Genomic DNA, 26,540 nt, shown 5'->3' with positions numbered 1-26,540 from the left:
ATAAACTCCCCAACACGAGCAAAGGTGCATAAATAGGAAGTGCAGCTAATTTCCATGAACGTATAGGGTGTTAACCATTCTTGCAGGGGGACTGCATTACCAAATACATTTTTACACATAATTTTAGCACAGTTTGAGCCAGAAACTTTGTTTCATCTTTGGCACCAGCAACTTTACAACTGACACGCAGAGCTGCTCTGTTCACACCACTGGAAGCAAGTACCTTATGTGTGAAGGGTTACTGAGGTATTTCTTCTTCCAGACATCAGAACTGGCTCTTCAAGTGTTTCTTAATAGTTGCCCTTGCTCTCAATGTTTAATCTGCTCTCCTAGGTTGACTTAAAGAGCCCTGGAGCACAGACCCAATCAATCCCCACACTGAAGAGACAGATACTTTGTTCAGCCCATTCTCTAATTAAAATTCCTTGCTAGAAAGGCTCCTAGACGTGGCACAAACAATAGTTCTCTCCACCCCCTCAAGCTGGTGCCCTTCAGAAACAAGGGAGCAAGTCCCTCCTTTTCACACAGAAATCTGCCTGCCAGACAATAAGAAGTAACTTTCGGTCAAGCCATCTGGAGCAGCTCATGCTGTAAGAGGAAAAAGCTGCCTTTGTTTGCATAGCAATAGGGCAGAATAAAAGGTAGTCCTACCCAAAACAGCTGCCAAGCAAAAGGCACATTACCCTGGGACTCTTTCGGCCACATCAGCAAACTGAGTATCACATGGTTTCAATTATTTTTATCCCGGACGAAAAAAAAAAAAAAAGGCAAGCTTAAATGACGTAACGGGAAACAGCTGTAATCAAACTCCGAAGGGCAGCCTCCCCGCTAGCAGCAAGAGCTCTGCCGTAGCCGCAGATGAAGCTGATCCTGGAATCATCTGAATTTCACTGTAAGTGGGACCCGGCGGCAGGCTGTGGGACTCCGGGAGGGATGTGTGCCAGGAATTGTTGGCAGGCACAGCGCTGGCTCCCGGCAGCCGCCCCTCCGTGGGAGTGGAGTGCTGGCTAACCTGCAGTGACCCACTCTGGTGCGTGCTCTCAGAGGTTACTGCCGTTCAGGCCTCCGGGCTCTCTCGCTCAGATGCAAAGGCGGAAGACAGTAGAAGGAGGAGGTGGCAGCTGCACTGTTCAGTTTAGATGGTTATGATTTAGGCAAAGAATGCTTTTGCCTAGTAGCACCACTTCAAAGTCAGAGCCAGCCAAAAAGCAACTGAGGTAAGTTTTTGGCTCAAAACCACCCCCCCTCAGTTTTTGACTTCTGACTCATTCTAGGCATGCAGGGCCTTTTTCTTAATCCATTGTTTCTCCAGCAAAACAAATACTTGCAGTCTTTATAATGTTGCTTTGCCTCTGCAAATCGCTATTTATGTTTTGCCAGAGCATTTCTCAGCCAGTGTTGTGATGCCACTGCACTGTGCTCCCCACAAAGACTGGAAGACAATCTCTGCCCCAACAAAGCTGGTTAGACAAAGAGCTAACAGTAGCCTATAGCTACTAATTTAGATTAGAACAGCCACAACATCTCTTCCACGTGCTACACCCTCACCACACCCAGAGACCAGCAGATACAACCAAGTAACAACCCTGACACCGGTTGGTAGCTGAGTGAAAACCCCAGAAAGGAGGCAAATCTCCAAATGCAGTTTGCAAGGCACTGTTAGGCAGACATACTGCAAGCCCAACAGTTGTGGCACTGCTGAGAAGGTAAACCCCACAGAAAATGTCTCAATTCCTGCTCCTCCCATGAGGACCCAATCTTTAGCCACACATCTGATAAAACTCCTATGGTGTTTGTAACTTGAAGGGCCAAGGGGTTGCAAAGTGCATGCTGCCTCTAGTGACAAAGGGAGAATGGCTGCAGGATGGGGGGAAAGTTTCAAAACAAGCTAGGGATTTGGCTTTGAGTTGCACCAAGGAGATTCATGCTTTTTGTACTCAACTGCAGGCTAAGACAGCAACCATGGTTATGTGTTCTGACATGAAGGCGCTCCTTACCTCATTAACAAGCTTCCCAAGGCTCTCTCTCAAAGCTTCCACAGTTTCTGACAGATCACGCAAGGAGGAATTGAAAGAAACTCGTCTCTGCAGGAATAGAGAAAAAGGAACTGTAAGTCACTGCAAGGCACAAAGAAAGACATTAAACTCTTGTAAATGTTTTTGTAAAGAAGAGTAGTAAGGACTGTTTACACAGCAACATGCTTGATGGGGAAGACAGGGCTGGCTTTCTGTGCAACCTCAGGCTTCAGCATCCCACAGTGCAATCAGGGGATCCCTTTCCTTCATCACAGGTTAAGTATGTAGATGCCGTAGCTAGAACTATCCCAATAAAATGCTAAATGTGCGCACGTACACTTACAGTGCAAAGGATGGCTTCCATTCCAGGTCACAGAACAAGTACACCCTGCAGGACAGCATGTGGACAGACCTGAAATCCTGCAAGTCAGTGCTAAGAAGCAGATGCAAAAAACTATGCAAGGGAAGGTAAGACCAGTTGGTAGACACAAGCTTTCAGTGGGATACCAGCTCAGTTACAGAGAACTGCTGCAGTGTACACCAGCTCCATCACTCAAGTCCTCCCATCAGGCCTTGACATTTTTTATCGAAACCAAGGGTATATTTTATAACAACCAGCTTTCATGAAACAGCTGACACCATCATCACAAGAGAAAGACTGACAGGTTTCCAGAAGTGGAAGGCACAGCTTTCAGGAAACTATCTGCTCTAGGCAGGGAGTGACACTGAAAACAACTCCGTGGGCCTGGGGTTTGGTTTGTAGAGTTGTTCACATACCTGGATTATCCTGCATGGGAAACATATGGACAAAATCCTTCTTTGGATGGAATGAATATTAAAATAATTTCCTAAAATTTCATGTTACAGCATTTGAAAGCACACTAAAGATACAGCATTGTGACACAGAGAGGAACAGCTAAGGCTCTTGATTTTAGCACATATCTTTTAGTGCATATCTGAAACTTTTTCTTTTCACATCTTTCCTCCTGTAATCTCTGGAAGCAATGTCTGGAGGCTTTCACATGTTCTAGTTGATTTTCTGGAAGGTGATAACACCTGGTCAGTGCCAGCTGGTGTAAATGGGCATCATTCCACTGATCTGCCAGTGCACTTAAGACCTAGATAGCTTTTCTGAAAGCACAGTTAGTGCCTGCTCCAAAGCCAGCTGCAAATTCAGGGAGGGTCTCTATAATCTCTACAGATATCTTCTAAACACAGACCTTAAGGTTTGGATAAATCAAAACACATCATTAGGACTAAGGGAAAAGGAATTCAAACACCCCACAGGCTAAGGCCTTCAAGACATATTTAAAGAAATACAGTCAGCAAATATCAAAGCTACATAGCTGCACTACCACTTCAGCAACAAGATGAGGTAGAAAAGTCCTAGGTTCATACGTAACAGCAGACACGCTTGCTGAGCTCCATGTACCTCATCAAGCTCTGCAGAGATTTGTGTTGTTCACTGTATTCAGAGGTGATTCAGGGATAGTGTGGTTGAGGAAAGGTTTTAACTGGTTCAGAACAACGAAAAGTCAAAAGCCAATTGTAAAGGTTTAGTGAAAAGCCTTATGCTAACACACTGTAATAAAGTGCCAGACAAAATTTAGTGCTGCAAAGTACATAGGGAGAATGCAGTTCTACCAAAATATCCCTTGATGGCTTTGAACTACCTACAGCCACTCAGAAAGGGAGATATTAGAATTACAGTGATAAAACAGATTAACATCAATATAAATCCACAGTGTAATCCTGGTTCTCAAGTACTATGTGCAATTTTGTGTCTTCCATCTCTGAAGGAACAAGTACAGAAGAAGGCCACAAGTAAGATTCAAGATAAGAATGGTTTCTGAAGGAAGAACAATAGACCACAGTTCTTCCAATGGGACCTGTAATGACAAATAAAAGATTATGAGTGAGATCTGTAGAATTGCAAGTGGCATGGAAAATGGGAACAGGGGATGATTGCTCACTGTGCCTCATCATACAGGACTAGAGGGTTTCCAGTGAAAAGATCACTTTAAAAAAAACCTCAAAGGAACTACTGCACCCACAACATTATAAAAACAGAGAAATTCTGTAGATGCTATGCAGTATATAAGGTACCAAAAGTTAATGTGGGTTTGAGAAAGGCTTAAAAGAATTCATTAAAGGAAAAAAGCCTACGAAGTGCTAATAAACCAGATCCCAGCAGCAGCTAAGGAAGTCGGGGGCAGGGCATGGAAAGAAGGGGCAATGACTCATTTTCCAGCAAAATGCAACAAAACATCACCTGTCCTTTCTAGGCACACTGTGGAAAGACTGTTTTAGCTGTCTTTGAACAGAACTGCCCTGTACAACTACTGTGTTAGTGGCTGGCAAGTCATGCCTCCATCAGGACTTGTCTTCTGGGGTGGCCAACAACGTAACACTCTTGAGGTACAGACTGCACTGATTCTGTGTGCTTGTATGTGCATGCTACAAGACTTGAAACAGAATGAAATATTGGAGATGACTAGAGTTGACTGCACAGTCAAGACAAGCCTTGAGCAAGTCCACCTGTCAGCTCCTGCTGGAAGGGATGGACAACTCTGCTTCTTTAACATGCAGGAGAATGCATGTGTTTGAAGTGTTGGGAGGTCATAACAAAATTCAGCCACTGTCTGCATCATAGAGCTAACAGTTTCTGCTTAATGAGACCACTCCGCCATGTTTGCTTTGAAATAGTTATTACCACTTTATACTGATCTTAGCAGAAACTTTACACTGACCTTTGCAGAAAAGTCATATGCCTTAAGCTTCTGCTTTTGTTTCCTGGGAGTGGAAGTCCCAAACTACAGCTGCTTAAAAGCGTATCATTGTGCTTGACTGAAAACACCCTCAAAAGAACAAGGAAAGCCTGAAGTCCAGTTGCAGCATGTATTTACATTAAGAAATCTGTTCTAAAGCCATTATTCAACTAGAATGCATTTATTATTCAATGCTTAGTTCATGCTAACCATATGACAAACTATCACCCCTATTACGAAGGGAGAAAGAACAATCAGATTTTCATGTGCTCACCCACAGTCCTTCAAGGACCACTACAGTACACAAGCCACGACATATTTATGGCTTACTGCAGACCCAAACCACTGGAAGTGAGTGTGGCAAAGCCCTTCTTAGGCAGCACTGCAGAGATGAAATCCCACAGGACCAATTTAAATTGCCTTGGTCATTTAACCTTACCCCAGAATAATTTTCAAGACCAGGGAGATTAGCAGGAGGAAAGCTGTCCCACAGACAGGTATGATATGAGACAGTTCCCACCCACTACACCACCAGTCCAGTGGAACACCTCTGACTTACTGCCATTGCTCTTCCTAACTGGGATGCCTGTAACCTTTCCCAAACTGTGGAGTTCCTCCATGGGACAACTGCTAGTTTAGCACAGGGAGAAAGCCGAGATGGAAATTCACGTGCATGCAATCAGAGGTACTGTTTTGCTCTTGTTCTCAAACCAGCATCACCTGCCTTGGAGTCTCACAAACTACACTCAGTGCAAGGCAAATGGCAGGAAGAGATGTGTTCACATGGGGCTTGTACAAGACGTCCCGTGCACCCTAGTACTTAACGTTGGCCAACATGCTTCAGAGAATAAATGAAGACATGGGTCCTGGAAAAGGGAATTTGATTTTTTTTGGAACATTCAGTGCTTCCGGAGCGAATACTCAGTGAAGAAGGAAAGCTGCTGATCTGCCCTGGCACTCTGTGATAGATCCCAGGTATTCTGCTGAGTTTTGATCTAAACAGCCCGTCCCAACTATGTTCTTACATAAGAAAGAAGAAGGAGACACACTTCAACCTGCCCATCATGCTTCTGTGTGCTTGGCTATGTTTTGTCATTCTACAGAGCAGGCTAAATTGAAGTCATACAAAGTGGTCAGTGGCAGAGCTAGAAATCCTAGTGGAAAATTTTGATTATGTCCCTCTTTGTCTTAAGTGTACTACTGCACTTTGGGAATGGTCAAGCTGTTCTGGATAGAACTGATGAGCAGCTATGTAAAGAGCAGTGTTTATTTTTTGCCTTTCTTGTTAAAAAGCTCTTTAAGAGTGCTGTGACATTTAGAGCTCATGCGCTTCACCATGCGCGCACTCTTATTTCCTTTTTAAATCTGCTCTTTGTCCATAATTTGCTAACAATTACTGTTTTGCTGTGAGCTACCTACAACACTTACGGTTTCCTTCAGGCTGCAAGTGCACACACACGGTAAGCCAGCAGAAGCAGGTGCTGATGTCAGGGTCCCAGCCCACACACATGCCCAGACCACTGGGTTCTCAATCCTGCACCCTCCCCTTCATGTTTCAGCACAGATGTTTTTGTAAGCACATAATCAGGTCAGTCACTTTTAATCCGGATCAATTCTGTGATGTAATTAACTGCATCACCTTGCAGAGGGAACAACAAACAGGAATGCACAGGGGCAGGAACAAACAGGTGGGTGCTAGCCTGAGTCTTCTGGATTAAGACAGTTCAAGAAACTAGAGCTACCCTACTGCCTGGATATTTGAGTGGCAAAACCTCCTGTTTCACTATTCAAGCCCTTGGTGTTGAATTTACACAGTTCATGCACAGAGTTGCCAATCCTTTTCACCCCAGTTTCACTCACCTAATCATAATAAGATGCTGCCTCTCCAGAAATCACAGAATGCTGCAACCAGTAGAGCCCAGGTCCCAAAACATAAGTGAAAAAAATGTCTATGAATTGCTGTTGTACCTGCATTTGATTGGGCCCTTACTTGCTGAAATGCCATGCTCTGAAGTACATCAAGGAGATTAAGCAGAAAAATCAAAAATAAATCTCTGGGCAACCTGTTGGCATTGGTTTACAGGCTCTGCAGTAGATACGGTGCATGCTAGTTTCATCCAGGATTTGATCCACACTGCCCTTAATGATGAGCTATGTCAAAAGCCTCCTTTGTTCATGAATTGAAAGTTCCCTCTTTGTTCAAAGACGTTACTGCAGGTCAAGGCCCTTAGCCTTTAAAGACAGCAAGTTTCAAGCATGTTGGTCATTATCCTAGAGTTCATGTATTCATTTTGCCTGGCCACATTGAAGCCAGCTGATTTTTATTTCACTCACTAATGCATTACAGCAGCTTAACTAGAAACTAGCCTGTGACATTTTTCTGGGAAAACTGTGGACCTTTATAATACACACACAGCAGGTTTAGAACTACTTGAGCTTTTTTTCCTCTGAAGCCAAGACCGTAAGCCAGCTTCTCAGAAGTCCCCCAAAACTGCACATAATGTCTTCATTTACTTTTCTGTTGCCAAGTGGCAGAGAGTGCCTTATGACTGCTTTCTTTCACCAACAAACATATAAATGTAATAACACAGATACACTCAGTATCCACTTCTGTCAGCTAAGCTGTACAGACTTCCATAAATTAGAAAAGCAAAAGTGAGTCTCCAGGGAGCCCAGAAGACCAATACTGAGTTGTACCACGGCTGGCTATTTTCATCTCCTTCAGTCCCCCAAATCTAGCATCTCTGGATGATATAACATAAAGGCATGCATATACATCTAACTGAACACTACAATCTGCTTATAGCCATTCCTTTTCAAACAGCCCATCTTTGTTATGGGGACAATTTTAGTGCCATTACCTCATCTCTTAGCACATATGATTATCTTGCTCTTCCAGCAGGATGAAAAAATGCAGATGGAGGACACATGGAAAACAGAAGATGAGCTGAGGAGAAGTAACTGACACTGTGTACTGTGCAGAAGAGTAATAACGATTCCAGTACTTGATAATGACCCTCTTTGACTGGGGACAAAGCCAAACAAGTGGTACATGTCTTTTGGTCCTGAAAGGCTCATCAAATATGGAAACTAACACAGCTAAAGTGTTTCTTTCTTCCACAGCAGACAACAGTGTGTTTGTTTTAGTGGGTAACAGAGTGGGTTCTGTGGTCCCTTCTTCTCTCTACTGATATTTCCCGTACTAACCTTTTTATTTTACCGATATTGTGGACCTGTAAAAAAGCATCACTGCTAGATAAACAGCTGTGTCTGCTCCAGTCTCCAATGCCACCCTAAATATTGTATTTTCCTGAAGTTCGTTGACTTCTTGCTCCAAAACCCATTCAGTTGGTCAGTCTTTGAAAGAGGGCTTTAAAACTTGACTCTTCTTTGTATTAATTAAACCTGCTCAAACGTTGTGGCTTTCCACTGGCTAGAAAGTTCTGCACTCAGCGGCCCCATGGTAAGGGCAGAGGGTGATGGTTTTAGCACTCAAGCATGGGCCAGTCTAACATCTGGGCTCATCCTAGCGAAGACACAACATCTAACCAAAACACAGGGACAACTGAAATCCTCTTTGTTACTATGCAGCATAAATATTTTCCTCTTGACAAACTGAATGGTGGATCACACACATTTATGCTCCACAAGTATCACACTGCAACAGGATGAGTAAGAATGACAGAGAGAAGCAATGTTGTTCATGCTCCAGTGATAGAGACCATCTTCCTTCTTCCTTACTGCCAATGAACCACTCACTCTGGAAATACAGGGATGAGTTCCTAGGCTGAAAACCCCAGTAAATGTCACTGTGTCAACAATAGCCTCTCATAGGTAGGACCAGTGGACTCACCTGAAGGGGCTTCAAAGGATTCAGATTAGCACGGAAGGCTTGTTCCACTGCATGGAGTTTTTCCTTTGGCAAGGTGCAAATGAAGGATTCAGAGTCTATGGCTATCGTCTGATTTTGGATTTTAAGAAATTCAGACATTGTTGAGCTATTGCAGATATCTCTCAGTCTCATTCGGTAACCAGACACAATGACCTGGAAAAGTGGGGAAAGCATGTAAGTCTCCCTTCATGTAAGATTCACAGCACAACATCAGTTATTACCTAGACAAAACTAATCTTTCATAACATTTCCAGACAGAGGTAAGAGAGCATTTTTCTCTACAAGCTGCATGCCTCTGACCCATGAGCAAATCAATTCCAAAAAAAAAGGTTTCCCTGCTGAGTACGTCAGCAAGGCATGTCTCTCCCCACTTCTCCACACACATATAAAGAGCAGCAGTGATCCTGTCCTCCACTGCAGCCATTTGCTCCAACCAAAGGTACACGCATTGCCCAACCTTCAGTCTTCTGGGAACTGAGCCATGGAGACAAAACAAGGCTTGTGACCACACACATCTGGCAAATGTATGTGAAGGGCAAAGATCTATGTCCCAAACTCCTTAGATATATCTGCCAGACACACTTTCTGTGCTGTTCTGGGTGAGGGTCACCTTCTCCCTTAGCTCTGAAGTATCTCAGTGATAACTGCCTAGAGAAACATTTTGCAGTGTTTTGGGGCAGATAATGTATACACAAAAAAAACCATCTTAGTGGATGCAACAAGCGAGAAGATCCTAGAGTCTTCTTTCACAGGTGTATTTTACTTCAGGTGATGGTTTGCTTATCAGTGTTTCCTAATCCACCTTATTCTTTAAAGAAACACAGAATCTCTCTGAATTATCATCCGTCCCTTTCAGACCTCCTGGCCCAGTTTCTTTCAATAAAGTCAGTTCCAGGATTTAGGTTTGCTAAACAAACAGGTACACGTCAAAAAGTTGCACACTTCATAAAGGTGATAGAAGAAAATCCAGAGTCTTAGGTTGGAAACAATTTTTTGTTTGCCTCAGGGCTAGACAGAGGGAACAATTTTATTGTAAATGCACAGTGAATAACAGCTTTACCATTAATTTCTTCTCTCTGTTGTTTTGTAACACCTCATGTGCATTGCCCAACTTCCAGCTTCTATATCCCAGAAGAGTTAACAGTTCCTGAATCACACTGGTAAGTCTGAAAATTTTCTTGTCTTTCCAAATCAAAAGGGCATCAACAATCAGAGAGGAGGGGGAAGCGCACTATGTTCAGAAAACAAGCAGATGGAACTGATAGGAGAGGGGAGAGATTTATAATGCAACACTTGTGTAAACCTTTAACTTCAGTCTGCATCCACGTACCAAAAATAGGATGTTTCCATGCTGCACACTTAGCTGAATAAATGTGATAGCTCTCGCATAAAAAAGGCTGAGTGGTTGCGGTATTTTCTGCCAGCAGATACTACCACCACCACAGCCATGCTGAAAAAGGGATATTCCTGTGGCACTGGAATGACAGGAGACTTGGTATCACGCTAAAGCAGCTTCCCTGGCTGGTCATACAGAAAACCAGTGTCTCCCAGTGTCTCAGTGTTTGCTCAAAAAAGTGAATGTAAAAAATCTTTCCAACATCCCCTGTGTCTATCCACCTTTTTTCCCCGGATTTTCAGCTCTTTTGGAGAAAAGAAAAGCTGGTCTTTCCAAACACAGTGAGGTCCATAGTATGTGACCCTAGAACAAAGGCCCTGCCTACCCCCACACAAACTAAAAACATACAATCACACCAAACTAATTCTCTGCAAGTTATCTGAAGCCATGGCTCCTTCAACAGGCAAATATATTCCAAATGACAGGTTAAGTCCCCTAAGGACTCTCAAAATGCCAGGTACATGTCTGAAAGCAGTCACAGGTGACTGTTTTGTGCTCACAGGTCACATCATTCTCTCCTAGGACTGTCCCTGTGTATGAAACAACATTTGTTCCAGGCAGCGTAAGCCATGGCCATCACTATTTACTCACTGGCATTCAACACATCACACTGTGGCCCCAGCCGAGAACCTCAATGTGCCCCTACAGCTTTTTTCTCAGGGATAGGACCTACTCCTGCCATCCAAGCCATGCTACAGCTGCCTGGACAACAGCAGCACACTAGACTTGTTAGACAGCTGCCTGCTCACTCTGATTCAGGCCCCTTCTCAACCCCACACCTTTCCGAGCACAACTGCCACTCTCAGAAAAACACAAGGTTGAACTACTCTGCCCCAGAAACCAACATGACCACCAAGACAAAGCTTTGGCCATTTTTACATATTTGCACCATATTCAGTATGCTGGATACATGACCCTGCTTGGCATGCTGGAGTACTGTCACTACAGTAACACCAGAGAACAACAGTCCCATCTTCTTGGTGATCTCAATTCCTTTACCTGCTTGCAAATCGTAACTTCTGGGCTTGTTGACCCACTACAGGACACTAATAGACTGCAGGAGAAGCCTGTGTTTGCTGTGAGAGGTTTGCATACTCTGAATAAGGCCTTCTGTGTGACTCTGTGAATGAAGCTGACCCACCCACACACACTCACGAGACCAATCAACTATTGCCTATCAGACTAATACTGTAGTCACTATGCAGCTCAGCAGTGAGGTCAGATCTCCAGCAAATTCAAGGGGTCCATTTTGTGAGTCAGATAAAGTCATCCTGCAGGAAGAGAGAGCTTTGCCTCTCAGTTATTATCTGTATTAGAAAAGGGCCCAAAGAAACAGTTGGTGGGCCACTGCTCTCCTCCCCAGCTTACTGCCCTGTTGCTTAGATAGCTCTTCCTGCCATCCCAGAGCACAAACCGCTGCTAAGACTAAACATGTCCTAGCAAAATCCGCACAAGAATTCCACGAACAAGGACAAAGCTTAAAGCATCCAAGCAAGAACTACCACTTCCCTGCTCTTCAAATACATTACATAGATAAAAGCTAAGCCTTTCTTCTCCTTCCCGTATATGGAAGGAGACTGGAGGAAGCTTTGCCATATACCACTGATATAATATGGCAGTCACACAACATAAGGTCTCAGCTACCTTTGTGACTCTTTGAAAATCTTTCTGCCCTTCCATCAGCTCAGGGAGAATGATTACACTGTGGTTGCTGAGGCCTTCTGGTTATCCTTGTAGAACCATCCGTGGCACAATTCTGTTTTATTCTAGCATTATTTTCAGACAAATTACTTTCAAGCAAAACAAAACTTTCAGCCTAAAATGGATAAGAAATGTTTTTTCCACTTTTTTTAGTCAAACATATTATTAATTTGTAGGTTTAATTATCAAGCTTCACTAGAACACATGGCTTGATGGAATTCACTGAAGAACAAGACAGTGTGTGCGAAGGGGGACCACATCTGTAACTACATGAAAACAATCTCTGAAAGGACTACTAATCAACTCCACTTCAAAGTAAGTATCTGATCTGGAGTAGGGAAGTAGAATGGATTTCATCCTCCTTCTGCACATCACCTTTTGCACCGCCTAAAGAGAACCATGAATCTTCCTTCGAAGTCTGAAGCAACCAGTTCGGACTTCGATAGCAGAGCTAATTCAGCCAGCCTAGTAAAAAACATGTTCTGAGCTTGACAATGGCAGACAACCAGCCCAAGACAGGGTCTCCAGCCCACCGTCAGTGCTGCCTATGTTTAGGAAGGCATCTATGGGAGTACCTGGGAGTTTCATTTGAAATCAGGACTCTGATCTACATACTACTACATAATGCACAAGTTTACTGTCTGTCTTGAAGAGTTGGCCACAGACCAAAAAGCATGCCTCCTGCTGCTACACAGGAAGCTAAGGCAGAGCAACACACAACCTCTGCCCGGGTCCATTCTGAGTGACCAAAGCACCACCCCATTTTTATTTCTAACCAAAGTAAAACCGTTCAAACAGTACCAGCAACCTAATTAATGTTTTGTGTAAAAAAAAAAAAAAAAAGGGAAGAAGTAGAAGACAAGAAGAAATTCAATTTAGCCTGAAGGTTACTAGGCTATTTTCTTATGCAGATCAAACATTTGCATGTGGGTCTCAGAGTCCTTTTACAGCTTACAACCAAGTAATATGGTAAATTGAGGGCAAGGGAGAAGACAGAAGCAGGGGTTATCTTTAGCCCCGTGTTTGAGCAACACCTAACACAGAGGTGTCCCACACCGTGGATCTCAGCACCACGGTTAAACAAACAATAGACAAGCATTACATTAGCGGCTGAAAGCGCTCTTTACCTGCTGGAGATTGACCTCTGCATCCAGTAGCTCCTCTACTGCAGTTGAAGGCATGAGCACATTATGATGGAGGAAGTCTGAAAATGTCTCATTGTCAACCAGGAAATCCCGAAGTTTCAGGTCTGGAAAGTGACAAAACAAGCGGCATTCTGGTGAGGGCAAAGCCAAAAGGAAACTCATGTTGAGAGCTCTGTGCAGGAAAAGCAAAGCTGACAATGGGAGGAGAGGGAACTACAAAAACCATAGCACAAAGGGAAAAGAGGAGCTGCTGGCAAAGTGCTCTGAAACTTGGCAGCTCTCAGGGACGTCAATCCATGATGTGTCTTTATCTCAAAAAAATAAACTGAAGAACCTTTAAAAAAACCTCCCTTTAACACCATTACTTCAGCTCACACACACAAAAGAGGCAAGGCACACCAAGCTGATCCTGGGTGAAACCTACTCCAGCATTAGCCCTGAACAAAGATTCAGCTGCGCTTAATCCCTGTGTTGTTAATGAACACAGGACTGAGCTGGTGCATGGGCCACTGAGGGATTTACTAGCCTATAATTAATTGTGTTAATAGCAGATGTACTCTGCCATAAATTTCAAAGTCTGATATATGCAGACATATGATACAGAATTGCACGCAGATCTAGTAAGCAATCCTAACTATTTGGCAAAATTCTTTTTAATTCCATTTTCTTTCCCAAAAGCTTCACCTTCTGAAAGCATTGATGTTTCAACTCCTGGCTTTAAAACAGATTTGTATGTCCGTCACAGCAGAGTGGAACCATATGGAAATTACAGTTCACGTGCACTATTAAACGTCACAAACCTGAAGTTTAAGCAACTGACCCTCACACCGTTTTGGGTTAATTTGAGTTTCTTGGGTTTTTTTTTAAAGAAGCAGGACATAATTCTATCTTTACTATACTTAAATAAGCAATGATGAAGAAAGCAGCTATGCCAGGAGAAGTTGTGAGGACAGATCTCATAGCATTTACTGGGGTGAAGATTTCCAGGCAAAACCTAGTCAATCAGCTAGGTATCACACTGCTTCTTCTACTCTAGGAAAGAGGAGAGGATGCCACAGTCCACAGCAAACAGTGGAAAATGAGGAATTTGTACCTTCCCCTTCCTATAGGGAAAAGCTGGAACAGAACATGATTTTTCCTCCCTTTTGTGGGTTTTTTTTTTTTTTTGGTTGGTTGTTTTTTTTTTACTTAGCTCAGCAGGCAATGCCCTCAAGAAAACCCAACCCTCAGGAAAAAGCACACTGGGCACTGAGGGTGCCATGGGCAATAACTGGGAGGCTGGTGGTTCGGGTGCCACTTCTGCTTCCCAGGACCCGAGCTTGGCCAAGGAGCAAATGACGGAGGAAGCCATGCGCTCTGCTCTTGCAGCACGAGGCATGCCGGGGTTACTGACGGTCATTGCTCTCTCGTCTACATATCCAGTTACAAATTCCCTGTTGCCTTTTTGTTCTACACGAAAAAGTAAATCACCCCCCTCTGCTGAGGCGACAGGGAGGTTACTTCAGGACGAAAGCTTCTCCCTCACCCTCCTCTCTCCCCCACAGCAGAACCTCTTGGCAATGCACTGCTTTTGACCACACTATGCAATCGTCCCACTGCACCCCGTCACCAAAATCAACTGCTATCCCCTCTCCCGGCTCGGGAAAGGCTGGGAAAAGAGCTGGCTCCTACAGTAACACAAAAACATCCTTTTCTTCCCACAAGAGGCTACAGCTTCACTGCAACTGGAGGAACAACTCCCCCCCGATTTCTTGGTCACTTCCTACATGCGCTGAACTCCCTAAACACTTCTGCTGCTTGTTTATTTTTTGGTGAGATCATCAACAGTTTGGAAATTCAGATGGACAAAGGGGTAGCTGGCTGAAGGCACACTGGCATGCACAGATCAGATGTTTGCAAGATTTTTCATTTACTCTGACCCCATTTAAAGTATTTTTCAAGCCCCTCTTAAAGGGCCACACAACTTTTAAAAGTCTCCTGCTTTTCTGTTTCCTCATGATTGATTTGCTTTTGAGTTTGCCTAGTTTTTTTATGTTTATAGGTTTGGTGGTGGGGTTTTGGTTTTGGTTGGTTGGGGTTTTTTTTTTCCACATGGAAGCAGGATTTTCTTGGTCGGAGACATATTCTATACCTAATTTCAGGAAAGCAACATGACTACACTGGGCTTCCTGCTGGCCTGTTCATAATCACGATGGAGAGTCTTCCACGGCTGTAATTAGCAAGCCTAGGTTAACAGGGCATTTGTCCCCTGCCTTTTTGTCATGCCAAGCATTTGCAGACTCTCTCAGCGCTAGAATTTTCTGAAAATCAGAGCTGCCTTCCAAGAAAACCCCTACAAATGTCTGAAGGAGTTTTCATCATCATCTGGAGGAAAACACAAAGGGAACAGAATGTAAAATTACCAAAACTGGTTGTGGGACAATGCTTGGTTTCCAGCCAGCTGGTCATGACCCCATTCTTACTGGTCATAACCCTTGTCTGCCCAAGACCACACACAGAAGCTCGGTGAGACCAGGGGACTGAATCACAACACCATGGTCCTGTAGCAGTGCCCTAAGCAAATAGCCAGCCTTTCTCACCATGTATTTTCTCTGCCATGACATCTGGTCCTAATTCCAGCATTTGTGGCTCAGTGTCTTACACAATCTCCCTCAATCATGGAGGCATGCATAGTGATTCCACATGAAACCACAGAAAAGCACAGATCACTGCAATCAGTCTAAATTCCTTCCCTGGATACCTGAAAAAACCAAGTTAATAGAGGCTTCCTCTTGAAAACAGCCATTCTACTTCAAGAATGTTTGCCCACTAGGGCCTAAGGAAATACAAGAGCATTAGTTAAAAGAACTCCTCCAAAAATAGAAAACAAAAGGAACGGGCAAGTCTTTTGAAGGCTAATACCACGCTTACCTAATAATGCAAATATTTGGAGTGGAAGAACACATTTTACAACCAGAGGCCTACTACTGCAATATTTTCCTGCCATAAAAGCTCAGATACACTATCAAGTTACTCAAAAAATGTGAGGCAAAATATGTCAGCTCCACTGTGCTTTATCTCACACATCTTCTCTCACGCTTGAGACTGACTGCATTGGTACAGTCAGCTATGGCAAGCCGGCTGGCACAAGCAATGCAGCTGCAGTGACGAGTAAGCACATCAGACAGAAGTCTGTCCACATACTTTTGTCAACATGGATGTGCAGCCTCCCCTTCCCTCTCCCCTTCACCTCCAACAGAAAACCAGGGGAGCAGTGGTCCCACAGGCTCCCCACATCACCACCACTGAGTACGGTTAAAACCTAAGGTCCCAGCAACTGAGACAAGCCCCAGGCACAAATGTGAAGATAAACCTGAAGTCAGACTGAGCAACCACGCTCAAAGACAGTCAGATCTGATGTGAACCACCTCACTGATTCAGTGGTGGGATGCATGTCTGCAGAAGAAATACTGAGGCAGCTTGTTGTCACAGTAGACTACTTTGACAATTTCAGTCCTGACTCCAAGGGAGCAACAGCAGAACAGCAGAGAATGTAAAAACAGGCTTTGCTTATAAACCACACTAATAACTCCCCCCAATGCCAGCAGGCCCATTTGGGCTGGAATCCCCTTGTTCTGCCTAGCTCCAGCTCGGCACTGTACAGCAAAACCAGGAGACAGTCCCTGACCCTATGAAACAAGCAGGAGGAGAGAAGTCCATTTCCCACGCAGGGCAGGAAGAAAGGTCTTCCCTATAGTCACATAAGGAAGCCTATGGCAGAACCAAGAGTTCCCAGAGCTAGAGGTCTTGTGTCTTAACCACACACCACCTTTCCTCTCCGAAGTAACAGGTCAGGATTAGACAATTGCACGTGGCAGCATTTCATGGATACTAATTCCATGAAAGGCACAGATGCCCCTTGTTTCCACAGAGTTCAAGCCGACCTTGAGGGACAAATTCTGGGCATAGAAAACAGAAATTCATGATTTTCAGACTGCAGAACATCTCCAACAGGACTGAAACACTGTTTTAAATCTTTTTAAGATTTATATTTTCCTGACAGCTCAACCCTTCCCAGCACCTCCATACCTGAGCACAAAGCTGGGCGAGTCATTCCTTGGTTGAGAATCAAATCATTATGACAATAGAAAAAAAAAATATTACTTGAGGACTTTAAGACATCCACATCAATTAGCGAAGAAAACTAGAACCTCCACCCTGGATACATTACTGGTTAAACTGAACAGCAAAACAAAACATTATAAAAAAACAAGTCAGTGCTATGTGGGGTCTCTGTTCCAGGCAAATCAGAACTGAAGTACTGATTGTGCAGTGAAGAAAGCATCCATAGTTCCTCTGCAGAAAAGTTTTTCAGTGTCCTATTCTAGAAACACATCCCTGTTACTTTCACAAGTTCAAAAGGTGGCTCAGTGCAGGAAAGAGCAAGAGAAACCACAGCTGGAAACCAGTTTTAATTTGCTGATCTTATAAGTATAACCACGACAGGCCACACAGTAAGTTTTGACCATTTCCAGCAATACTGGGAATATCCACAGACAGGTGGGACAAAAAAGACTGTGGGGATATGTTACAGAGCAAGACTAATCTCCTCAACCTTCTCTCCCATTCTTGCTTCCTTCATTTGCAGAGGGATCATACCTTTCTCCAGAAACCAGTGGTACAATGTCTTTTAAAATTAAACAACAGGTTAGAAAAACAAAACCCCACGGAAATTGTGGCTACAGTTTTCATATCCTGATCGGTGCCTTCTAAAAAAAAGGCACGCAAGTTTCAACATATCTTGATCCACCATAGAGTACAAAGCTCACCAGGTCTGACTTCAATTTGTGAGGTTTCTGCCCAGAGGGTTTATGCCCATAATCTACAATAAAATAGAGTTTCAGCCAGTTTAAAACTAATAAGCTCAGTGAAAGAAATGTGACAATGGGATCTACTGTTTACTTCCCAGCTTCACATGCCGTAAGTGCCTACAAGGAACTGGGTGAAGGAAGAGGGAGAAGGGGATTCATGCTCTAAGTTAAATCAGACGCTAAGAGGAAAGTAGTACAGCATGTCCCATCTACAAACATCACTATTTATCTTCAGGGGATTTCATTCCCTACTGATGGAACATGCAAGGAACATGCAAGGAACATTCCCTACTGATGGAACATGCAAAACCAATTATATTATTTTCTGTATATCCATTGCGGTTGGAGGATTCATTAGCCTTTGGCTAAGCCTGTATTCCTCACAGCCAAGCATCAAGGCAATAGAGAACCTGCTGTTAAATTATGACCCGTTATTTCTCATCACAGTGACTGCTCACAGGGCAACTCGATGATCATTTTCATAACAGCAGCGCTAAGGCATCACAGCAAGGTGAAATAGTGAGACAGGACAGGACGTGAGAAGCTTTAGCTTCATTCTTTAGAGTCAACAGGTTTCCACAAATGTCCAAAGGAGACAAGCCAGACAAGTGGGTTCTCAGCACAATACCATCAGAGACACTAGTCCCCACCAGTTAACAGAAGGAGCAAAGTAAGGACGAAGGGCAAGTGAGCTGATGAGGCATTCTCTTCTCCCTGCACCAAGAGTTCAGATTCACAGCTCCCAGTAACCCACCCAGGTAAAACTATGCTTCTACACCAAGGGGGGTGGGCGTGCAGCACCTCCAAAGCACTCTCACACAAGGGCAACAACTCCAGAAACCCACGCCAGCCCAACTGCACAGCTGGCTGTCAAGCCTGTGCAACACCAACCAGAGGACAAGGTCACGAGGCTCCCTGGTCATGCAGGCCTGCTTCACCCAGGGCATCGCCTCTTCACCGGTCATACTCACAGCAACAGGCATTTTTGCAAGACACAAGCACGTGAAGTGGCTGAAGCTGAGACCAAGAGCTGGTGCTCCAGCAGCTGAAAGCATTTACTGCTCCTGGTAGCACATGTGACCACTGCAAAGACTCTGGCCAGGTGCCTGCCTTAGCATTCAGCAAAGCCCTACATGGTCAGAAGACCAGGGCAAGCAAACCAAGTGCTTCTGCAGAATTACCTCGTACACTGGAATTTTGAATTAAATTTTCACTCGAGTATCTGGGAAGTATTCCTCAGGAATACATGACAGGTGCACTTAAATATCTCAACTGATTTTCACACTCATTATCACTGTGATTTATAGACAAAAGGTGTCTGAAGTTACTTCACATAAAAATAAAAATGGGCTTTCAAGCAAGTTCAACAGTGGAACCAAAGACAGAATGACTTGTGAACTGACAATCATCCAGAGGCAATAGAGATCTCCCAGCACTGAACCCTGTAACAGCACTGTACCCTACTGAGTCAATGACCCCAGTCTACAATGTGAAAAGCAAACCTTTTAGATGAGCCAGTGCTGGGCTTGGCAAGGCAGCAAATTTTCATTTGTTCTCATTATATTCCTAGCTTTGGACAACACGCCCAGAAAGCACAATAAAATAACACTGTTGAAGTTGTTTGGTTTTTTGTTTTCGTGTTTGGTTGTTTTTTTGGGTTTTTTTAAAGCAATCGCAACATTTCAGTTTTTCCTTTTCCTACAAGGCAGTCTTTCCCCTGTGTGGTGGGAATAGCTCACAAAGATGCCTGTATCCCTGTTGATACTGGCAGGAGCTAAAACTGTCCTCTGAACAAGTTGGACAGCCGTACCCAGATTTGCTAACAAGAAATCAAGCAGCTCAGCGGGCTTGTTGTGCAGGATCAGCTAGTGTGAAAATACAAGGCTAATTTACTCACAGTTGAAGTGCTGTTCCTTCTGCAGTCAGAGCTTGACCTATTTTTATGGTAGGCTACAGCTTTCTGCTCTGTGTCCTTCAGTCATGTAACAGTGCTGTTTCTGCAGACATTAGATCATACCCAAGAGAGAACCCACTTAACCAGAGCTCGTTGTCTTCTTATATGTCAAACTGTGATGTGAGGAGAGAAGAGGCAGCTTGCTGTCCATCTCCAGCAGCTAGGATCTCTCCTGGTAGGAAGTGAAACACTGTGCAACAAGCCCAGGCCTTCCCTCTCATCTTGGGACTTGCATACACTGGGACCCATCTCCATTCCTCTACAAGTCACTATTTTTGCTTAGCAAAGCTTTAAAAATAGTGGCTGGCACAATCATTCTGGCAGAAAGCACAGCTGACACCGTGTACCGGTGGATGCACAAGATACCAACCAGTCCTCCGTTAGCCTTCTCTGGGGGCATGTGCTGGCTTCAAGAGCCCATTTAAGCTAGCTAAGATCCCACCTCCAACCTGCATGGAAGGTCACCAGCAAACACAAGGCTCATACCTCTCTATGGATGGTACTTTAAGCCCCAAATGTCATCAGCACCCCCTTCCTGTATGACACATATGACAACAGAAACTGCATCAGAAAACAGGGACACAAAAGCACAGAAGCGAAAGCCACAGGCTGGTCACCAGCAGTCCTGCCAGCAAAGACAGCTTGCAGAGCTGTGGTCTACGAAGGGACACACCCAACCTCCTCCCCAGGCCCCGTGTAACACCACAGAAAAGGCAGTCTTGCGTTTTCCTCTGCTGCAAGCCAAATTCTGTTATCAGAAGAGACAACTATGGAACACAGATTGCCAATTAAAAAAAAAAAAAAAGTTGTTATTCAGGCTTCTAACTGCAAAAAAACGGAGCAGGCTTAAACAGAACCTACTAAGTATCTTCACTTAAGAAGCAAATCTCAAGCAGACCTTCAAATCCCATAGCAGGTATAACTGGTTGAAAACTCTTCTGCTGATTTTCACAAAATAAGGACAAACTGCAAATTCCTCAGCCTTTGAAATGGTTTGTCAGCCAGAAAGATGATGGACCTCGGATCTAACCCAGATACAGCATTTCATTATTACAACAGCATTGTTTTCATGAGTGGCATACAGAACACATTTAGGGCTGGTACAGGGTATGAAGGTCTCTAAAGGTCAAATCCAGCTCAGAGAAATAGAAAGGCTTTTAAAGATGCAGAAGGTAAAGGTTTGCTCTTAAGATTGGATTTTGATTGCACTAGGAACATTATGCCGTAGATAACATACAGATTTTAGATGTTTCAGCATCAACTCAGACACAGTAAAATACATATTAAAAAAAAAATCAATAGACAGACTGGAAACTAAATGCCATGGTCACATCCAGACACATACCAGTATTCTAATGGCAAACACTACTGTTAGCATGCAGGGAATGACATTGACATTATGCTATTAAAAAGCATAGAGAGAGAAGAAATTGAAAGCAAACCGCAAGCAGAATTCCTTGTACTTGAGCAAGTGACCTTAAATTCAGTGGAAACTCAAGCCACAGGAAAAAGCAGGACTGACACTTTACTCAAGTGACCACTGCTAACAGCTGACTACATGACCAAGCATCTGGGAGACTGCTGGTTCAAACGCAAACAGAAGACACTTATAATGGAACCATCTTGAAGCCCCAGAACAAGCAGGCAGAACCACTCCAGCAATATTATGCTACTTAAATTTATCACAGCACTGGCTATGCAGTTCAAAAGGCTTCCCCGATGAAAATGGCATAGGTAATGATGAACCTCAAGTAAAACGGCCGGCAGAGATGCCCAGGATCAAAGTACCCTAACTGTCCTGCACTTAAATTTGTTTAGCCTTGCATAGAAAGGCTGCTGAGAAGAGAAATAAACACTCCTCCCTTGGGTGTGAAGCCTCACCCTGCCCCAGCTTCTCTCCCTCATCACAGATTTGGCGATGTGACTCACATCAGGCTTCTTTTAAAGCTTAACAAGGTATCAAGTCTGCAGCCAGACTTCCCCCACGTTCAGCTCAGGAAGACCTGTCACTTCTGGATTTAGTGCCAAGTCCCTCATCCAGCACACAACAGCACAAGCCACCTCCAGAGCAACAGGTCAAAGATTAACAAGGATAAGCCAATCATTACAGTCCAATTATTTAAAGCAGACACATTGTCTACTTATGCTGAAAACATACCTATACCTCATTTATTTCAGCCTCCCATCATCGCTCCCTATGTTTCAATTTAGTTGGTCATTGGAAAGTTACCCTCATAGGTATTAGTATGGTTTTACTTTTGAGACACAAGTCCAAAGAAAGGGAAGAAAAAAAAAATACCAAGCTGCAGCACTAAACCAAGATACTATGTTTTCTCTACCTAGTTTAGGGCAACCTTTGCAACCATTCAGCCTCTCCACCAGTGCAAATCAGACTGTTGAGCAACAGCACTTCAAAATAGTCAGAGACATTTCTCAGTCTTTAGGAAGAACTGAGGAGAAGATACTTCGTAGATATGGATTGCCTAAATTCCCATAAAGTCTTGGTGGTTAGAGATCATGTCTCTTGCATCCTAAGCGCAACCCTATACCACTGTTAACATTGGGATGCTCTCCAACAGACCCTGCCTTGGTAGTCTGAGGAGCTCACCCTTCAGGCTGGTGTTCTTCCAGAATGACAGTATGCTAACTATTCCTTCCCTTCAGCACTGACATAACTTGCCGGCCCAAAATACACCTAGAAGTACTTGCACCAATACTGGTATCATTACGTTTTACGTGGAGAACATTACTAGTATACACAGAAAAGACCGGTGTGTCTTGTTGCTTTAGGAACCTGGTCCTGTGTACCAGAGTCCCCAAAGCAGCACGGTTAACCTGAAGAAAACAGAGTGTGTACTGCTGGAGAGGTCTTCTGCATTCTTTACATGGATGCACTGTAAAATTCTTTGCACTTTCTTCAGACAGCATTACGAGATGACATGAAAAAGGAAGGAAAGGGACTAGGTAGGTGGAGACACTTGTGGTCTTAAAAGGCTACTCCATTTTCTTGATTTCTGTTCTTTGGCTTTACAACCTGCTGGGCAGTGAACAAATATGCATACAGAGCAGGATCAGAAACCGGTGAGCAGGGATATCTGATGGCTGCTGACCATATCATCACAGAGCTGTGCCTTGGCTATGAGGAAAGTTGTCGGGACAAAACACTTTCATGCTCACACCTTGTCTCAGGTGGCAAAGCACTACTGTCCTGACATAACATTTCACTGGGCAAACAACAGCTGCCACTTCCCTAAGCAGCTGGCTGGCAAAAGTCAGAACAAGCACTCAGACTTGAGACACTGCTATCTTTGCAGTAAGCCATCTTTGCTTTGCCCCATCAGCAAATCCCCTTCTGGCATATATGTGTGCTCAGACTCAAATATGGTCCAGTTATGTTTCAGCTGCACTTGCTAAAATGGATGGAGAACTACAAGAAAAGGACCTGCTGAGATTGAATAGTTCACAGTTACTGAGTTCTGGCTCTCTGTAGTCCTTTCAAACCACCTGCCAGTGTCAACCAAAAATGCATCTAAGGACTAACACCAGTAGTATCTGCCTCTAAAAAGGCACATTTAGAAGAACAGAAAGGTCCAAGGAGGGAGGGAAAAAGTCACACCACACCACAGGAAAGGGTCTTTATTTAAAATCCCTTGAAAGGGTCTTTTATTGCACCATTGTTAAAACTAGAACTAAGTTAGAAGGGGAAGGAAACTTTAGCTGTTTACAGAGGATATGTGTCACTGATCAGCCTGAATATCCTCCACATATAGCTGAGTGCTGCCAAGTCAGCACAAAAAAAGTGCTAGGGCAAGATCTTCAGCTCATTAGATGAGCTACATCAGTGTTTGGTCAGCTGAGGATCTCATGTCCCACAGACAAAAGAAATATGTAGTTTTAACAAGCTCAGTTAACACAAAAATGTGGTTTTTTTATTCTGCAGCATTTGCATGTAATTTCAAGGATTTTTTTCCAAAATTTTGGAAACAAAACACATGAAGTATGGTATAAACATAAAACCTGTAACATGAACTAAAATGCATCTCCAGCAAGGCACAGCCAATACTTGACAAAACACTGCAATACTAAAAAAAAACAAAAAACACCTAGGGCTGGAAGTGAAGAGTGTAGCAATCTGTTGAAGCTGCAAAGAAATTTAGCAGTGGGAGGTAGAATATATTGTTTGATTTTAGCCAAGATCCTGGCATTAGCACTCACTTATTTTATGACCAAAAAAAAAAACCACCACCACAAACGACACACACCAGCATCTGTTTCCCATGAAAAAGGCTGCCTACAAAAACTGAAGTCTGATGGATTTTCAAAAAATTTGGTCAAGCACTGCTCTATCCTCTTGCCTGGGCAGAACTGAAATTTTATTCAACAGGAACACTATTTAAGAGTCATCACCTTTTACTGCATCCTGACTACACTGAAAACTGCCACATCCTACTTTGTTTCAGAATGACGGCTCCAGTTCCTTGGCAGATGTTTATTTAGCTCACAGGAATGCTGTAAAAATTTGGTAATAAGTGCTCGTAATGCACCCTGAAAATGAAGTGTATTATTACAAGAGAAGGCTCCAAAGTCGACTATTAACTTGAGATACAAGAGGTCAGATCCAAATTCAGCACTCTGGCCTCAGTACCAAGTCAGACACAGAAATGGAGAGGGCTTTTTCCAACTGTGGCAGTGTCATTCTCATGAGAGCTCAGCCCCACAGCCAGCCTCTGAGAAATCTCAGTGCTACATATTTCCTAGGGGACTACTAACACTGAGCTCAATGTGAAAAGTCTCTGTTCCCCTCTCTCAACCAACCTCAGACTGTAGCTTAAATACACCAAATGCAATCTTCCTCAAGTCACGCAATGTATTGAGATTCCGAGATTAGAATTCAGCCATAACAAATCCAGAAATTGTGTCAGAGTGGAAATCATAGAAAAAAAACGCAAATTGAAGTTCACACTGCGCATCAGTTTTCAGCAACATAATGCTGGTATTAGCAAGCTGTACTGATAAGGCTGCATACAAAAAGAAGAGAAAATAGGAGAGTGTGAAAGGCATAGTTGTTTACTTAATGCTTCATTTTATTCACTGGTGCAAAACAGAAGTCAGTGTTAACAGACCAGGCTGAAGAGTGTTAGGAGACCAAAGAAATCACCCAGAACCTTTAATACTGTCCCGCTTCCGCAGCACATGCCAATATTGCTTCTACGACAAGCACAGCAAGCAATTGTTCTTTAACTTGTCTAGATAAAGACACAATGATAACAGCAATATAAAGACAGTGCCTTTAAGGTACAGTGGTTTGGTATGTGCTGGAACAGCTGTGTTGCTAGTTGCATATACAGGCACCCTTGGATTTCCTGCATGTGGCTAAACCATTAGGTGGCACATGAGGTTAGCTGGCCTTAAAGTAATCAAGTTGCCAGTGTAGCCCAATGCTGACATGCTTGTGATTCTCCTCGTGTTTTTAACAGGGTTCAATAGTCTTCTGTGATAGGAGTCTCAAATTTTTTTTCCTCAAGTTCATGTCACCTAGTATAGTGGAGACACTACAACAAGGCCAGATTTAACATAACACTGAATGGTTTTTTTCAATTTCAGTTCCAAAGGGATTTCAGCCTTTTCCTCCCACATTCATACACATTTAGAATCCAAGCTGGCGTAATTCCAAACCTCTCACTTCAAAAGCATCTCAGACTAAAACCAGGCTCCAAAGCCCAGTTCTGCAGAATCTGAAGACAGCGATGCACAGTCTTCGTATCTGTTTATCCATCTCAACCGCTAAGTAAAGTTATTACATAACAATGCTGTTACAAAGAAACATCTCTAAGTTCATGGACAGCCCCATGGGAAGCAAGTACAATTTTCCTGGTAACAGATTTAACGGTGCAGCAGACCTTTGTGCCTAAGCCTTTATCAACATCATTTTATTACTTTGATCTCATCTTTGGCTTCAAAATATTAAGGAAAGCAGAAGCAGACTACCTCTGCTGAAAGTGGTAACTGTGCAAGAGTGTACTTCAGCAAATCAAATGTCACCTCACCAATAATAGCTGCATAGCTAACTGCTCAACAAAAGACAAAACTTGGGACCCACATTGCCATAGGGAGTCTTCTCTGCGTTTGCCTGTATCTTGACTGTCTGGCTCCTAGTTTCAGTTTAGGACAGAAGAAATAACAGACCCATGGAATTCACACAGACTTTGTGTCCCTTACTACAGGGAGTGACTAAGTGCCTTTCCAATAACATTTTGGAAAAGTTTTTGCAGAGGATCTGCAGTTGCAACTTCCATTAACTTACCAAAAAAAACCCAACCAAACCCAACACACCACATCTAAGGACACTCAGGTCTGTGCCTGCTTCTCAGAGACTTTGCAATTTGAAGAAAAAATGAATTAGGCAAATGTGGGAAAACTGCCATGTATACCTAAATCTCCCAACTGCCTGATCAACATGGCACACTACAAACCTCTTTGTGCAACCCAAGTACTCAGTATTGGCAGTTTGTTCCATTTGCTCCATCCTGACAGTTTGTATCTGATCAAAGCAGAATCATACTGGTCTCCATGCAGCTCCTGGCTGGATGCTTTGGGCTGGGAGGCAGCAGCAGCCAGGAATTTCGTGGGGAGTTCTGCTGAGGGCTAACACAAAGCCACCTGTACTGAAAACAAAGGTGAAGCAGCCTCAACATCACAGGACAGCAGTTTTTGGCAACATTTTCCGCAGCCTAAAGGAAAAGCAAGGACCTGCGCATCACTATGGAGCACAGCAAAGAACCCAGCTGTGTATTTAGGTGCAATTGTGCAGTGGCAGGA

General features: G+C 43.6%; 1 protein-coding gene across 1 annotated transcript in view; it reads right to left on the bottom strand.

Moving 5' to 3' along the window:
- Positions 1-26,540, bottom strand: part of LOC104507713 (ATP-binding cassette sub-family A member 1-like) — a gene marked incomplete at its 3' end in the record, with an annotated part of 58,678 nt that overhangs the window by 16,697 nt on the left and 15,441 nt on the right. The window contains exons 5-7 of the mRNA XM_010149076.1: positions 12,900-13,021; positions 8,637-8,828; positions 1,998-2,084 (exon numbers count right to left, since the gene is read on the bottom strand). Of these exons, the coding sequence (XP_010147378.1) occupies positions 1,998-2,084; positions 8,637-8,828; positions 12,900-13,021 (401 nt within the window). The remainder of the gene's footprint in view (positions 1-1,997; positions 2,085-8,636; positions 8,829-12,899; positions 13,022-26,540) is intronic.

This window comes from Eurypyga helias, unplaced genomic scaffold (genome assembly GCF_000690775.1).
Source record: "Eurypyga helias isolate BGI_N326 unplaced genomic scaffold, ASM69077v1 scaffold34573, whole genome shotgun sequence".
Taxonomy (NCBI): Eukaryota; Metazoa; Chordata; class Aves; order Eurypygiformes; family Eurypygidae; genus Eurypyga; species Eurypyga helias.
Note: the sequence above shows the minus strand (reverse complement) of the source record. Positions and strands in the feature narration are given on the sequence as shown.